General features: G+C 35.0%; 1 protein-coding gene across 6 annotated transcripts in view; it reads left to right on the top strand.

The window, feature by feature from the left end:
* LOC134531173 (embryonic polarity protein dorsal-like) overlaps positions 1-18,199 on the top strand; it is a 117,116-nt gene that overhangs the window by 46,150 nt on the left and 52,767 nt on the right. For 5 of the 6 annotated variants that reach the window (XM_063366800.1, XM_063366802.1, XM_063366801.1 and 2 more), the window contains exons 6-7: positions 3,223-3,321; positions 6,179-18,002. In XM_063366800.1, the coding sequence (XP_063222870.1) occupies positions 3,223-3,321; positions 6,179-7,779 (1,700 nt within the window). In that variant the 3' untranslated portion in view covers positions 7,780-18,002. Of the gene's footprint in view, positions 1-3,222; positions 3,322-6,178; positions 18,003-18,199 lie in introns of those variants that run through there. The other variant, XM_063366805.1, reaches the window with a different exon arrangement.

Below are 18,199 nucleotides of genomic sequence, written 5' to 3'. Positions count from 1 at the left end.
TCGTCGCCGCAACGCCGTATGACTTCGCAACTTCAACCTGCTTTTTACCTTTATCCAGTTCTTTAAGCATTTCCACTTTTTCTTTAAGCGTGAATTGTTTTCTTTTTCTTTTATTTCCAGATTCACTCATTGTAGCACTAACACGTGGCGTCTAAAAACAGTAACATGAAAATGAATTCCAAACAACACTCAACAGTAATCACGGCACGGATTTAACCATACGTACATTAGCGGGACACTTTCCACTGAATTAAATACACTTTTACCTCGCGCTTTGTGTTTCGATGTATCGAATGCCGATGTGTTGTATACATTACGTGTTGCGTACGTATGTATATTCATCTATGGTACAGGCGCACAAACGTTTGTTTTGATTATTTTTAGAGGTTATATTTTACGGTGCGGTGGTGTAAGTGGTTTCTGTTTATTCTTTCGATCACATTCGCTATTTAGCTCGACGTTTGTTTACTATTTTATGTAAGTTTTGTGGCAGCAGTGCCAAGCTGCCAGTGAAAATTATACGTTATAGTGAACATTAAGATACTTTAAACTGAAACAATTTTGCATTGTAAACATACACTTTTTGGCGGGGATTTGAAAAAAATACGTTAAAGTGAAAAATACGTTAAAGTGAGGTACGTTGTACCGGTATTCCACTGTAGCTCTAGAGCTTTTTGCACCCCAGACCACCTCAGCTAGCTCAAAATATGCGGCCTGGACTGGACATTCATAAATACATGCATACACTTGGGTGCCAAAAATCATGTTAATTTCAAAGAAATGTTACTTTCAACAATTCCTTTACTGAAATACGTAATGTCTCTCGGACTAAAACTGATTTTAACTGTTTTTATTAGCATTTTACGAATATTCACAATTCATTGTGGCAACCATTTCTAGACCACGAGAACAAGTACATGCAGAATTTACAAACAAGTCGCACATAACCTCTTCACTGATTTCAAAACCATCACGCTGATTGTTTGCAGATACCGAAGGATGAATTTTGATAGATATTTTGCAATGAAGTCCCGTGGTTGCACACAAACTCTCGGTACAGGCTGAAAGACTACATCCTCTGATAAAGACGAAATTCACTCGATATTTGTGGGCTAAATACCTGTGTCTGTGGCCAAAACATTTTCGTTAAAAAGTTTCAAAAATGAAAAAAAAGGTTGATTATATACGTAGTGCTCGGACCACAGCCACGAAATACTGTATAAATTCATATAAATATATTTTTTTGTGAGCCACAACTTGACACGCGACTTACCGATACCTCATTCAGATGCTGACTAACAAGGCTACCTGCAACTGCGTACCACCCAAAGAAAGTGTCAGGTGCAAGACTTATCCAGCCAATCACAGCACAGTCTTCACAAAACCATAGGAATTTACAAATTTATTACCCTCTTTTATCGCATAATCGTTGCACTTGTGTAATCGTCGCACCTTTATTTTTGGCCGTCAAAATTGGGATAAAAAAATTTCTCGCTTAAACGTCGAATGGTGTTTTTGGTCCGCTATTAGATGCCGAGCGCTTTGTGTAGGTATCTTTTCCGTATAAAACTATGTATTTTAAAGTAGAAATCTAATATTTATTTGGAAATTACCACTTATTTAATTAATGGAAATACAAAGTTGTCTGACGTGTAAATTTTCTTTTAAAGTCGTTTTTAAACGTTATTATCTTTATCTGATCGTCTGCGTCGCCGCAGTGTACCGGTGGAGATATCTTTTCCGTATAAAGCAATGTATTTTAAAGTAGAAATATAATATTTATTCTGACATTACCACTTACTTATTTAATTAACTGAAATACGAAGTTGTCTGACGTGTAAATTTTCTTTTAAAGATGTTTTTAAATGTTATTTTTTTATCTGATCGTCTGCGTCGCCGTGGTGTACCGCTTATGAACATATAGCCAGCGCTAGTTGGCATCATTCGTGTTTGGTTATGTTGCTTCCCGTATAGAGCACGCGCACATAGTGGAATATTGATATATCGCCAATTGCATGCAGCGCGCGCTCTCTATCGAGTGCCGAGTTAACTACATTTGATGGCCCGCATTCTTTTGTGGTAAATGTGTACTATGGCAATAACTACGCGTTAGTTCACATCGCAGTTTCAAGTGGCTTGCGTTCGCGTTACAGTTTGGTTTTTATATTTAAAGTTGAAGAAAGGTTTTTGTTTAATGAATTATTAATATAAATTGTTTGGCGTGCTCTTGTATACTCCACCTTTTTTTTTAAATAAACGTACTTTTCATGAACGGGTTTTGTTTTTATGAATAACTTTACCCAACAAAATTTTTTTTTACGCATAATCGTCGCACCCCTACTTTTCAAACTTGATTTTAGAATAAAATGTGTGACGATTATGCGAGAAAACACGGTATGCCCTGAAATGAGGCTTTTCTGGCAAAAATCACAAAGTCTGGTACATCATTTTTAACCAATCAAAAAAATACCTGTATTAAATACCAGTTAGTACGCATGACAACAGCACCGAGTCCTTTAGAACAAGAAAATTATGTTAACACGTCATTTTGAACAAAACAAAAATAAGCCATCCATAAAAAAAACGTGAAAACATATAAAAACTTAAATTCACAACCAATCAAATAAAAACAAGGCCTAGGGGCTTATTCACCATAAAGCAAGCAAATTGTCAGAACACTTTATAAAGCATGAGACAATGTAAGTTATGATAATAAAACTTATAGTAAATACACAAATACTTCTTAAAAGGAATAAACACTGTTATTTAAATGATATCAGAAAACCTAATCATGAACTGAACATGAAGAGACTCCATAATAACTTGTTAAACTATTTAACAATTGGGAAGGTCAGTAGCCTGGGTTGTTACAAGCTCAGTATCAGAACTTGGCACAAGCCACTGCCTAAATTTTGTGAGATGAATGAAAGGTCATTTGCTAATGTATGGTTTTTTTTTTATTTCAGTAACTCATTTCTGCACATTATACAATAATATAAGTGTGTAAGAAACAGGGTTTTAGAATTAAAGCATACAGTGTCTTGGATTAAACTCAGATTAATTATTTTATTCTAATGAAACTAGTTTATGCTCAGCTCAAAATTTGAAATTTATAGATTTGTTTACCTCCAGTTTGTAAAATTGTTTTGAAACAAAGAGTTCTGTGCATTGACATTGCACAGAAGCGATGGGAGTAGTCTTTGATCGGCGCGTGTGTTTCAGAGGCGATGTCGGACCTGGTGATCTGCAGGCTCAGCGACTGCTCCTGCACGGTGGCGGGAGGGCGAGAGATCATCCTCTTGTGTGAGAAGGTGGCCAAAGGTAAGGTGGGGCGGCTCGGTGCTACGTTGAGTCTGTTCTCACCAGGGACTGGTGGTAGGGATGGGCCAGTCAAATCCTCAAATACCATTTGAAGGATTCTAGATTTAAAAAAAAAATTCAAAGAAAAATACTAGAGGAAATATATTACCGTATTGGTCCGAAAATAGGCCGACCTTTTTTGCCAGTTTTGTCAACCTTGAAATCTATAGTCGGCCTATAATGGGGCACTAGCCAACATAGTATAATAAAACACACATTTCAAGGAGAATCACTTATGGCATAAAAATTTTATCAGATAAACAATTCATTGACCTAAAATTACACGCACGCTCGCTCGCTTGAAGAAGTTCAATCTAAATTTTAAAAAGACTATCTTCCTTTTTCAGTGTTCACTAACCTCTGGCGCAACTCTCGCCGCAGCACCCCTCGTGGTCCTCCGTCGCAGGACTCCGTCGCCACACTCCGCCGCCGCCGTCGCACTTCCCCTTCGGCGAGATCCCACTCGACGCCTTGCTCGGAACTTCGCTCGATACTCCGCCGTGCCCGCGACACTATCGCCCGGAACTGAACTCTTCGCCCTGGAACCTTTATCCAGGGACTTCGCCACTCTATCGCCCGGAAACTCCGCCGTGGGAAAACTCCCGACTTTACTCTGAACTCCACTGACTCTCTGATCGGCGTCCTCGGGCATATATATAGGCCCTGGCGCAATTCCAGAACTCACGAGAGCGGCTGGGGCCCGTCGCGTCATTCCGCATCGACACGACGGTAGAAATCTCTCGAAACACGTGTCGGCGGCTCGCGTAACTCCCAGCTGTCCGGTGTCAGTTACGTGTCAAAGGTAGGGCGCCGCGCGGGGAGTGGTGGGTAGGATGGGGGAAGCAACAATCCTTGTTATCTTCCAGGAGCGCGCGGTGCATCTCATGTTGCGGCAGCCGCCAGCCAGCTCTGGATTTGCACGTGTCCCGGCTTTGCTCACATTCGTAACAATATTATAACATACATAAAATATTGTATTTTATATTTTTTATAGAAAATATTACCTGTTACGTACACGTATTCATGTACAACACACGGCTGTGTCCATGACACAGCCACACCCCATTTTTTTTATTGAAACTAAACGTTTATGTCCAATAGACACATCAAAAAAATTTTAACTTAAACATTTTAAGATACATATTAAAAACACTATATATATATATATATATATAGACACACACACACTTGTTTTTTCTTAATAAAATGTTAATAATTAGTCTGTAAACACTTCCTGCAAACAAACCTTAATTTATTAAGCTAATTTAACATTTAAGATTTAACAGTATTTAATCACAATATTATTTTACTCAACAGGGCATCGAATGTAAGTAGGCTAACAATTTCTTGTGTGTCTACAGTATAATGAACTCTGCGCTATCTCTACATTACAATGTTAACTAAGTATTGCCTAAATTGTAATGTGTATTTTTTAAGTTGTCAACATTTCTTTTATGACTATAAATTATAATGTATTTAAGGATAGTTGTATTGTTATAAAGTTTAGTTTGGTACACATATACACTTAGTACATCCCCCGATGTTTGTGAAAGTTAATATAAATTGTTGAATCACACAAGTCTGCCATCTTTTCGATATTTCTGAGACTTCCACAGATGGCAGCGCCGAGTTTAGGGACACATTTCCGTTCCAATCGACTCCATTCCATTCATGAAATTACTCCTACCAAACGCTGTATCCAGAGAGGTAAGATGTTTACAACTCAAAAAAAGTAGAAAAACTTTCAGGTTATACCTCAAAGTACTGAGTCACATTTTTCTGTATGAATTGGGCACCCTTTTTGTGTTGTTTTATGCACCTTCAGGTGTGCCTTTATGTTGGAACCGTATCACAGCTTCTGTTTGCCATATACGTAGCATAGAATAACACTGCTCTCCAACATGAGTATTGGTAACTAAAATGTTTATAATCTTAAGCTATCGTTGACCATCCCATTTTGGTGTTCCAGGTTATGGTTATCCAGTTGTTAATGTTTTGAACTTTTTTTAAAATTATTTATTATTTTATTTATGTAAAGTTCATCAGACCTATATTTACTGGTTTCCAGTTTGTCAACAAGGTTGTACTTGCGAAGCCGAGAACTCGGCACTAAACCAAACACTTAAAGCCCTGAACACGCATACATAGCATTTTTGGTGATGTATTTTTTTATAGTGTTTACCACAGAACAGAACTTTTGAAAAAGTTAGTCTTCGTTCCTGTTCTTCAAAACAGGGCAATTAAATTTTTCCATACAACTTAGAGAAGCCATGAATTGACAAAATATTGTACAGATAATTGTAATGCATGATTAAAAGATGTGTACTATTTTTAAAGAACATAATTTCATTGAAAAATGATATAAATTCTTTTGTAACTCAGGAATGTTGTTATCGCCTATTTAGTAATGTTATTCCCAGACTGTGTTATGTAAACCATATGGTAAGTGAAAAATTTTACACTAATTTAATTTTTGATTGTTTAATCTCAAAATATTATTCACACATTTATTTAAATGTACTTCGAATGTGTTTGGAAATATTTTAGTACTGGAAAATTGATTTTAATGGGAGTAGTGTCGTGATTAAAATGTCTTTCAGCATGCACACTTACCTGTTTGGAGAACTAATTATTTTGATTGACTTACACACTTATAAGAAAAAAAAACATATTCAATTAGAGCTCGGTTTTCTTGGAACCAATTGGGGTGTTATTGTGAAGTGTGGGTTTGCTGACTTTAAGATGTATTTCAATTTTTTTCTTTAAATAGGGGCTAATCATACTAAGACATCGTGTGCTCTGTTTGGTATTGTTGCAGAGGATATTGAGATAAGGTTCTTTGAAGGTAATGAAAACAAGCCTGTTTGGGAGGCTCGAGGTGACTTCCAACCCACGAACGTCCACAAGCAGGTTGCTATTGCCTTCCGAACACCTCGCTACCGGACTCTGGAGACAGATGCTCCAGTCAAAGCATTTGTCCAGCTGCGGAGGCCGTCAGATGGGGCGACCAGCGAACCATTACCGTTCGAATTCCTTCCCTTGGACTCAGGTAGGCCAGCTTTTTGGTCACTCCGCAGGGCTCTTGCTAAGAAGGGTGATTACACTATTTTCTCGAGCATTCTGGCTACCAACTCTGCCCTTCTCACACGCGTAGGTCCTAAAGCTCAAGCTGCTAGTGCACCTAGCAAACAGTCTTCTGCCACTCCTCACGTGAGCTTTGCCGACTTACCGAAAGTAGATAAGAGTCCATTTTTGAAGAATTCTGATATGTCTAAATCTGGCATCGAGGAAAAGACGCCAACGGATGATGACGTTATTGTTGTGGGTGATGTTCCGGCTTCTCAGGAGTTGAAAGAAACACCTTTAGAAAATTTGTACGACTACTCCGAAGTGAAGAAATGGACAAAAACACAATCAGAGTTTGAGGTTGATGACAATGCAAATATTGAATCTCTAACCTCACTGGAGAAGAAGACAGATGAACCAGGATTGGCACAGCAAGGTGAGAACGTAGATGTTATTATGTCCGACAGCGAGACTTGCAATTCACTTAATGAGCTTTTGACTCAGGTTGCAGAATTGGATGAGATATATTCAGACACACGAGCACGTCTCATGAACCCAGACATCGGGAAAGTTTCCCCATCTGTGGACGTGGTCAGTCACTCTCCAGAAGACGTGGAGATGGCTATAGATGAATATTTTGATGACAGCCAGACCTACTCGAGTCTGCAACTGGCCATGAAGAACCCAGTAGAGCCGACGGGTTACGAAGACGTGACTCCTCCCGCCCCTTTCATATCCGTGTCGCAGACGGCACCGTCCGTGCCACCCCACCTCACCACGAAGAGGGAAAACACGGTATTGCCAGATTCTCCAGACTCCAAACTACCTCCTCTACCTCCGAAGAGAGTTCGCAAGAGTCCGCCCACTCCTCCGGCCCGACCGGAGCACTTGCTCAGCTACGAGCCACCTCCGTCTCCGCAGCCGGTCAAGTCGGTAACCCAGGCTCCGAGCAAAGATCTGCCAGACACGCCTGCAGTCACTGCAAAGCCACCAAAACCCAGTTTGTTCCAGAAGCTGTTCTCTAAGAAAGGCAAGTCCGGCAAAAGGGACAAATCTGGAACTCCGCGTAGCGGCGTGTCGAGGGAGGGGAGCATTGGCAATCTGTCGACCGCAGAGTCGGTTCAGGATAAAGACGAGGTGGTGGTGGCGGTCACGCCCCCCTCCCCTACCCAGCCGGATGCCACGGAGGCGGAGCACTACGCCCTGTACACTGACATGGCACCTCACGCCACGGCTTCCGAGTTCGACGAGACGTCGTTCTACTACAGCCCCGTGGAGGGTGGCCGCATTCTGGCAACTGGCGAGGAGAGCAGGATTATTCTTCCAACCAAGAACAGGGATATCTACACTTGATTTATTTATGGTTTGCATTACATTTGTTTGATCAAACAGAGTTGTTGATGTGTGTTTTGGAACTAAATGTAGATATATTTTGTTGTTACTTAAAGTTTTAGATTTTCCCCCCAAAATTTTGTTTTTTAATATTTTCATTGTGATAGTTTCATAGTTAGTTTGTTACTAGACACTTTTAATGTTCTCTTAACTTTGTACATACAGGGTTGTACAAGTACATATGTGACAAATTACAAAAGATTGTGATTATTATTTTAGATCATGGTGCTGATAGTCAGTGTAGTTAGTGGTCGCAATTTATGCTGTGAATGAGATTTGACAACATTATTTCAGTGTGAATACAAATAACAATAAACTAAAGAATGTCATGTAACCGGTCAAAGAAAATTTTTAGATTCAGTCAGCTATGTTGCTTGAAGTTACTCAGTGATATAGCCCTAAAAATTGGTAACTTATAGTATTTTATACAAGGAAACTGTTGTACGCTATCCTTAAAGAGATCACTCAACTGTTTCCTGTAAAATGCTGTATTCAATTTGAGTGTGCAGTTATGTTATACTCAACTTATCTCCTTACAGTAAATTCCACTTCATCATTAATTTCCCAAGAAGTCAAATCCATATATTTTGCAAAAGGGCACTCTTGTATAATAAGTATTTCTAAAGTTCAGATCCTGATGTCAGATATGTGTTCAATTTTAAAAGGTGGTGCAAAATATTCAGCATTTTTTCACTTATTTTGATGTGTTCTCTTGTAATTGACATACATATTATTTTTTAATGGTTAAATTAAAATCAATAAGACTAAATGTTTTATTACATATTGTATATACCGTATTTACCTGAAAACAATGTGACCCCAAACTTTTTGATGATGAATTTATGAAAAATGCTTCATGGAGTAGAAATCCCAATTCAGGTACATAGCACTTGAAAGTTATTTAAATTAATACATTTTTTTTCCATATATACTAAACCCTTTCTGGTGCCACTTTTGTCAGTAGAGTATTTTACACGCCTCTTTTGAAACATCAAGCTGCAGTTAGGAAAAGAAATTTTTTTTTTTATGTTTTTAGTTGAAAAGCAGCTGTTCAGAAAGCAGAGAATGGGGTGGTATATGATGTTCTGGTTGCCTGGGAGGGTGAAAAGGTAGAAGAGGCGTTGCATTCATCCTGCGTCAGTCATGCCTGTGCAGAGGTTTAGGCATAAGTGATGTGGGTTTAGTTTTTCAACTAATTGGGGGTTCAGGAAGTGGTCTAAAGTGTCTTAAGTGACACATTTAATAGGCAAAGCCTGCAGTTTTTCAAATAAACCGTTCCCAATGACAGAATACAAGTTGATGTATTTTTAGTTTCCATAGTTTTGGTAAAAATTGTAGGAATATATTCAGGTTAACATGGTATAATTATACTTTCACATAAACAACCACACTAAACTTACAAGTTTACCACAACTGTTATCTGTTTTGTTAAATAAAGAAAAGCTGCCTGTTTGGCGAGACTTGTAATCTTGACAACTAATGGGTAGAGGTCTTTGTAACTACATGGCTCTGTCGAAAGTTGTAGGTTCAGTTCCAGCCCCTTGCAATTACAAATTTTCACGAATATTTTTGTACTTTTATAAGAAATGAGTTGGATATTAAACTCAGTGTAGTTGCCTTCCCCAGTTTTATTCAGCTGTTACATTACAGTATCACCTCATAAGGAATATTTATGATTTTTTTTTAAACAAAAAAACTGCATGATTTTGGTTTTTAGCTTTTTATGATATGTATTCTTGTACAGCCCTGTTGGTCTCAAAATTTTTCATTGCTTTTCTGTTTTTGATACACCTATATGAATGCTTGATGTCCATAGAAGCTGGAAAGCATGTGGTATGTGTTGTGTATTGCTTTTCGCTGCAGAGTGTGTTTGTATTTTGAAAGTATTGTGGTCTTTCAGGTAATTTTTTCACTTTGTGGCAAAATCCCTGGCCATATTAAACAGAAAATGCCTTATTTTGTATCATAATTTTTCTATGAATGTTGTGTAAAGTGCTCTAATACTAATGTGGAATTTTGATTTTCTGACTTTAGGGGCAAATTATTTACAAAACAGTAGTCAGGTACCTAAGTATATTTATAATTTTGGAAGTTCATATATCTCCAAAGATTTTTCATGAAATTTTATAATGATTTAAGATAGAGCAATATTTAGAATGTTGTTTTCTAGCAATCCAAAAGGTTTTATTTATAATTACTTTACACTTTCTAAAGTTATTTTTGGCTATTTAACTAATCAGATTGCTATGGGCAACTACAGAATTGATGGTTAGATTTTCGCTCTCTACGTACAAGTTTACAACATTTTTGAAGTCACATGTAAATCACAAAGAATTGAAATGTTTTTTTGAAACATTTATAGATACTACGTTGTCAGTAATCTACCTCTTAAAGAATTTTATACAAAATTTGAAATATTTATTGTTACAGTAGTGCTCCCTTAAAACTATCATATATTTAGTACATTGATACATAAGGCCACTCTGAGTAATTGGGGTTTAAAACTAGTTAATATAGTAAAAAAACTATTAAATATTAAGTTTTCTTTTTTGTGGTTGGAGTTTAAGAGATATTTTAGTTGAAAAGGAGCACTTTTTTTACAAACAAATTTGATACGTGCTTTAAAAAAATATAGTGTTAATGAACATTCCTGTGAGAATGTTTTTGTAATTTTCTTACAGTATGTGGAAATTGACAGAACAAAAATTGACATTGAGAGTTTCATAGGTAAAATTTTTATTTGGTAAGCAATATCAGTGTATGAATGAATGAGTTGAATGTATTCATACGGTAGACTCCCGATATCCGGTTGCAGGTTACCTGGTCTGCGGGTTAACTGTGCCGTATTTTACTTCCATTAACCATTATCAATAAAATTGTTTTTGACTTTATTTTTTATTTTTTTGATATTTTGCATTATATGCTACAAAAAATGCTGCCAGACACAGTGCATACATAGTTGGTGTTAGTATGTATCATGTCGAACTTTGAAACTGTTGGAGCAAATTATAAACACACCCCTTTAAGCAGTGCATGCATGTGTTCTATCCACGTGCCCTTGTGAACCGCGCTCAGGTTGGCGCCGGCATGGCGCGGTTGTTTCTGTACTACAAATTTTTTTGAAAATTACGTCCAACACTTACTACTTATTATGTACAACCTTATACGGTGTTTGTCTAGATAATCAGGATAAAGATATTTAATAACCAAGCGGTTTTATTTTGACATTGCTTTAACTGTGATTTTTGGTTACCCATGTACCTCTTGCCAGTCATTACCATGTCTAGTCGGGAGTCTACTGTGTAATTGTGTACTCATATTAGAGACTTGACATCCAGAGCAGGGCTGAAACAATAACACTACAATGTTTGTGGGAGTGCAGTGAAACTGTGATTGGATTGTGAGAAATAGTTACTAGTATAACGTAGTTTCCATGGTTGGAAATTTAAATTCTTCAGTTCAAGGGGAAAAAAAAGTATCAGAGCGTAAGAAAGTGTAAGTTTAAGAAATGGTAGAATACTTTTTCTGGAAAGTGATATGTTTCCCTATCTACTTAAAATGTCGCGAACTTCTCATGTTTTGTAAATCATGTGTTAAATAGAAACATGCCTTTGCTCATGGGGTTATTAAATGAGTTAACCAATTGGCAATTACCCACACTTTTTATTTTATATTTTACAAAAATTAATTTAAAAAAAATTAAATCAGCAAATATGTTAACAGTTCTATCTGCATAAATTGACATTTAACATTGTCTTGTTGTTTCATATAAAGTACCTGAATGAAAAATCTTAAGTTGTAGTATCACGATCTTAAGGTGTAGTATCACATGCAGAGTAGTTTACATCATTTTATTGTCATTGCAAATAACATTTACTAAATGTAGTGTCATAATTTGTGACCAACCTTCAACTGCAAAAGAGCTATCGTGATAAATTTACAGGAATAGCCCTTCATGATAGTAATGGAAAGCAAACCAATATTAACTATTCTGTTAGTGAGAAATGCTTTGACAGAAATATTTGTGCTATCAGGAGAACCTCATAGTTTCAAGTTGAGAACAATGTAGTCAAGGATTACTAAATATTCTAGTACGAAATCATGCAGCAGACTATGTTAGAACAGTCGTCACGCAAATCCTGGAGCACTTGATTGTAAATTTAATTCAACGTAAAGCAGAAAAATTTACTTTCGCTACGGATGTTGCATGCAATAATCTAATCCTGGAAGTCATCTGCCCTCTTTCTGTCTAGGTCTGGCTTTCTAGTTAAGAACATGCTGTTTATTTTAATTTGCAAAAGATGAAGTAAAGCCAAGCAGAAAAAGAAAGTAGAGTTGGTAGCATTAAAAATATTTGATTTAATTGATTTATTCTATTAGTTTTTGCATTGGTCAGTGAGTTGTGTAGTTGACTTGAAATAATAACTGCATTATGTAAATTGCATCTGTATCCTCTTTAAATCTACTTTTCTCAGACACAATTTGTACAGAATGTATAAAATAATTTATTGTAATTTTATTATTTAATAAACATTTTTTTAATATTTATATATGAGATATGTCCAAATTTTTAATTGACTCTATTTTTCATATTATATTTTATTTTTGGTATTATTACAGTACATCAAATAGTACTAGAAAATTTAGTAGGATTATCAACACATTTTAGTTTTGTGAAAACTAGCAAAATTTTGTGAGCATGGTTAATTTTTGCATGAATTGATGAAAGCAACTCATTCAAATGTTGATGAGGGTAAAAAATTTATTACAGTGTAATTCAGTATAACCAAAATTTGATATTTACTATCTTGCTTATTGCTAAGTAAACTGTGACATGTTAAAATTCCAGGTGAAGTAAGGATTTAAGCTTCATTATCAATTCACCTTGCTCTGTATGTGAAGTAGAATGTGTGTTAAATTTATAGTTTTCTATTAATGAAACTATTTTGTTACACATGTATGTACTGTACATCCATTAACTATGAAGTTTTGTACTGCTAGTATATAGTACCATGTATTTCTTTATTTATTCATTTAACTGTCATGAGGTTGTGACTGCAGTGCTGAAAGTTTTTTTTTTCATTTGCATTTTCTCTGGTCACTATATTGTATGGGCCAGCAGTTCTGTGAGCTGTCAGCTCAGTGGTGAAGAGCGAGGGGCAAGCAGGACAATGGGGGAGTAGGGAAGGGAGCGCGTATCAACATTCTCCCTTCGTTTTCTATACCCGTTCAAAAGAAGTTGACTTTCAGTGCGAAATGGCAATGGAGTCTAGAAAAACCGTAGGAAAAGTAACAACGATTCACTGCAAAGAATGGAGTGTAATCAGGTATGACTTAAGTGAAATAATGAAAGGACACAAAACCAAAAAGTTAATAAGTTGAAGTAGATAATGTTTCAAGAAATTATTCTTTGTCTCTGAGCATATCGTACTGGTCTGGTACTTCTGTAGGTGTTTAATGAAATAGACTAACTTCAGACCTACAAAGGCTGAACCTCTATGTCGATTGTGGTTGCTCTTGTTTCTTCCTATGGTCATTTGTGTTTCTCTCAGCTCTCACGTCTTTGCCTTTTATCAGTTCATCAGGTTTGTGTGCTCACGCTGGTCTGATGCTGCTCCACTCTCTGCAGGCCGGGCTTTTAGTTTAGCGCTCCTGTTGTCGGATGTTTGTAATGTTCCACTCAAGAGTACCTTCACGGCTGTGCCATTTTGACTTTTATTTGGATGCTTTACTTGAATATCTGCCTATCTCATGTCTGTCATATTCATCATAATGACCATTTTACTGAATGGTCCTCTTGTCATAGAGTAGTTATGAAAAACACAATTATGTACTTGGGAAATTCTGTCAACAAAACTTGGGAAAGGAAAGAATGTATTTGAGTATTTAAAATATGTTACTTCTAAACATCCATTACCAATTATTTAAAGTTTTTAATTAATCATACTAATTATGGACACTATTTTGAAAATTGGTTGTGCAACTTGACTATTATTGCAATCATGGCTGGTTGCAAGTATAATGTGTCTAAACAAATGCTTAAAAGAGGACATAACATCAACTTTACTACAGACAATATATGTCTTTGTTTTGGTTTTATCAAAATAGCAAGTCTTGAGAATCATTGTGTTGATTGGTTTTAAGTTGTTGAATAGCCGCTTTTGTTGGTACTTCTGAACAAATTTTAATTGAGTTTATGGTTGGATTGAAAGGCCATGAACATTTTTGTGAGATTTATTTGGTTTTGCCCAAATATCCAAAACTATGTACATTATTATATTTCTTCAATTCTGATATAAACATACATATCATGTGTACTACGATTAATTCAAGTATAAATATTTGTAAAGCAAGGAGTTAAGTTTATTTTGCTTCAAAAAATATTTTCATTATAATATAAATTTATTATTAAAACATTTTTTGTAAATGGTGAAAATTATATGCAATTTTATATTTATTTCCATGTAGCTATTCAACATTTTGAAACATTATGTTAACGTTATGCAAGTTGGCTTTTTATGTACGTAGTTTAAAAATTTTTTTTACAATATAATTTTAGATTTAATCACTGCCCAATTTGGGACTGCAAGGTTTTTTTGACCTCGTTACTGGTTGTGTATTGAAATATTTTGTAAATGTTTTAAGTTTGACTGTTTTTAGTGGTTGTTAATGGCATTTCTAGTCAGTGCTAGTCAGTTATTTATTCTAATTGGCTCCACCCAGAAATCAAAATAAACCAGTCCGTCCCCGCTTAAAGTTGCTTGTAAGTACTATGTCTGAGCAGAGCAACATTTACAAATTAATAATTTTAATTGATATTTGTTGCTCAAATACATTTTAGTCAGATATGTTTGTAATGTCACTTTGCCTTTTAACACCACAATTTTTCAGCTCTAAGTTTTAAATTTTAGTAGCACTTATTATATATATTTTAAATATTTTATTGTACAAATTTACTGTCAGTTGTTTGAACATTTAATTCTGTAAATTAAGTTTAAGTGTTAGAGATATAAAAATTGTATCTTTTTAATTTTTCAGTTTACGTCCATTGTTATATACTTGTGTAATTTTTTTGTCGGAAATGCAGTGTGTTACAATACTGAAAGTTGAGAAGCTGGCTGGTGATTCATTAAGGAAGCAATATAATTATTTTGGCTATTGTGTTTCTTGCATTGTAAATAGTGATGGGATTTTCGATACTTCGATACCTCGATACCTCGATACCTTCGTACTTGACTATATCGCAAAGTATCGAGTATCGAAACTGTAATTTCGATACATTTTTTCGATACCGGAATGCTTGTTCATTTGTGTTGAATTAAGTTTTGAGTCGCCATCGTACAAAATTCAACTACAGTAGAACCTCGATGATACGTTCCCGTTTCATACATTTTCCCGTGTCATACACCGATTAATTTGGGTCCCGCCGAAAGTACTATATTTACAATGCTTTACTTTCCTGGAACATACACTTATAAAATCATTAATTTCCCGTTTAATACGTTTTTACGAAGTGTAAAAGACCTAAAATTCACAAACTTTTTTGTTATATTCCTCCTGATAAACTACGTTTTGATGCCTTTATTTTGAAAAACGTTAATTGTTTACCTTTGCAAACGTAAGAAAATAAATTTATCGCACTATAGATATGTATAGTATCAGGAAGACTGCACTTCGGTAGTAGCATCTATGGCCAGCACCATGTGAGACTAGTAGCGCAAACTAGCAATAATTATTAAAATGGTGCACGTGCTTTACAAAGGCACGGATATCATATTTTGTGCATTCATTAATCTTTGAACTGAATATACCCGTTTGTTATTGTTTTCTTACGATCGAATTGTTTTGTATTTTACGTTTATCAAGTTAAAATTTTATTGAAAATTGTTCTGTTGCATAAAGTTGTTTGTAAAATGAAGCAAACAAACAAAAATTTCTGATTTTCTTTTTACAATAGCCTAATTTTTTTTATTTCTAATTTAGGCTTGGTGACTTTTTCCCCCCTCCAAGAAAGGACTTAACATTTTGTAAGGCCACTGTTTCTCATGTCAGCTTTACTTGATTATGGACTGTATTTTACATTTCTGATGCTTTTATTATATGTATATATAATGATGAATTAATATCTTTCATTAATTAAATGCAATTATTTACACATTATGTATTTAAGTTTAATCTGACATTGTGCTGGTATGCTAGATTGAAAAAAAAATGTATTATTGCCATTCCCTTTTCATACAGGTTCCCGCATCATACACCATTTTTGTGCCCTTTGTTGAAAAGTGTATGACAGGGGTTCTATTGTACTATAACAGCTTATTAGCCGTAATTATGATAACCCATAGGCTTACATCAGAATAAATTATAATTATATAAGTCGTTACTGCAACTTGCCAATAGTAAACAACAGTAAAGTAAGGTTAATTTTTTTTTTGTTTGGTGTTCAAGAAGTTACGTTTTTCGTACGTTACACTTCTGAAATTGAATTCACAGGAAATTTGAAAAAAAAAAATTGTATAAATATTGAGCACATCAAATTCACATTAATTGACTCCACTTGCAATCCGTCGCAATAGTAACAATAACACGCCTAGTAATAACAGTCAACATCATAGAGTAAGTACGTGTCTCGTCTCTCGTGTATGGTAAGTACCAGAGATTTGTATCGATATTATGAATGTTTTCAATTGCCGCGGTCGTATAGTGACGTAAATTGGATCCACCAGTGCGAAATATCATTGTTTGCGGCAATTTTATTTAAGAGAGCGCTATCTTTATTTACATTTGTTCGCGGTAAAAAAAAGTGTACTGGAAATAAAGGGCTAACTCTCTTGAAGATAGTTTGTATTTCGCTTCAATTTTTTATATTTGATTTTTATACTCAAGTCTTTAAAGTTGTTTGCAGTTTGTATTTTTGTAATAAAGAGGGAATTTATATAGTTTAAAACTAATTTATGTTATTTGTAATAATTGTTACTTAATGGGAAAATATTTTTCCCTGGAGTATCAAAATTATCGAAAGTATCAAACTGAAAAAAAAGTACATAATCGAGTATCAAAAGTGTGGTATCATCCCACCTCTAATTATAAAGTAATATGCAGTAAGTTTAACTGGTTGTGTGTCATTTTACCAACTTAAGAATTGATTTTAGCCAGAATGTTTCTAACATTATGACCATATTGTATTTTTCCTGGAAAGGAATTTTTAAATCTCTATAAATCCTGTTTGCACTGAGGGTCATATCAGGAACACATGCAAGTTTGCTTTTATTTTCCCAATCATAATGTCTCGTAGGATTCACTGTCTGAATTTGTAACTAATCACTTTACATTACCTAAACGTTATTGTTTTATATAAATGTGTTTCCAAGTACATTCAAATTCATACACAAGAGACTGTCAAGCCATTTTAACAGTCTTATGTTGTTTTATCACTGCGTAGTCAGTGAATGTTGTGATGATGAATTTGTTGAAAACGTTGTTGAAGTTTTGGCTATTAAGTGAGGTGTGTAATGATGTGAAAGAAATTCTAGAAAGAATTTTGGGTATGAATATGTGTAGACATTTCAGTTTTCTTGCAGTGTAATTTGTTTCTGAAATTATTTCATTTATGCTGCCTCTTAAAAAAATGAGTGGGTGAGTACTTGACCTGATATAATATTTGGAAGGTCTGAAACACATTTGAAGTAGAGGTGGGCAGGATATTAAAATGAATACTGCACTATCCCAATATAGATTAACAAGTATTTGTAAATGTTGGTGGTTATACTTTGATGTATGCATTATGAATGTACAAATGTGAAATATTCATATCTTGCCTTTCCCTAGATAGTAGGGCTATTTTTGAAGTTTGCAAGATTTGAATTTACTAGTTCTGAAGAAATGTTGTGTATTGTTCTGAATTTTATCATACAGTGAGAGAGCGTCATTTTGGGTTTAGATTGTCAGGTTGGCAGCTCGGGCACAAAGTTGATGATAGGGCTGGTCACCTACACATCTTGTAATTTTTAATATAGAAACCTTTAGTATGTCATAATTCCTTTTAATTGTTTTGTTATTGTGTTGTCTGTTGTAGTAGTGATGATTATTTATGAGCTCCTACATTGAGCTACGTTATTCTGTGGCTGCATAGCACCCTCTGATGTTCATTTAGAGAAGTTGGCAGTAATAAAGTTTGCATTTTTGATGATGGTGTTTTTTCTTTAATTCTTCAACTCATATGTGTATAAAATCAGTGAAGGTGAAATGTATTTTTAAGTGTTGTTATAAACACTTCCGTTTTCATCATTATAATTTTTATTTTTTAAACTTTTTTTTACATAGGTGTTTTAAAAAAAATTTTGTTTGTGGTTATTTTGAATTATTATTTCTTTTTTTTTGT

The sequence above is a fragment of the Bacillus rossius genome, chromosome 3 (assembly GCF_032445375.1).
Source record: "Bacillus rossius redtenbacheri isolate Brsri chromosome 3, Brsri_v3, whole genome shotgun sequence".
NCBI classification, from domain to species: domain Eukaryota; kingdom Metazoa; phylum Arthropoda; class Insecta; order Phasmatodea; family Bacillidae; genus Bacillus; species Bacillus rossius.
This window is presented reverse-complemented; position numbering and strand designations above follow the sequence as displayed.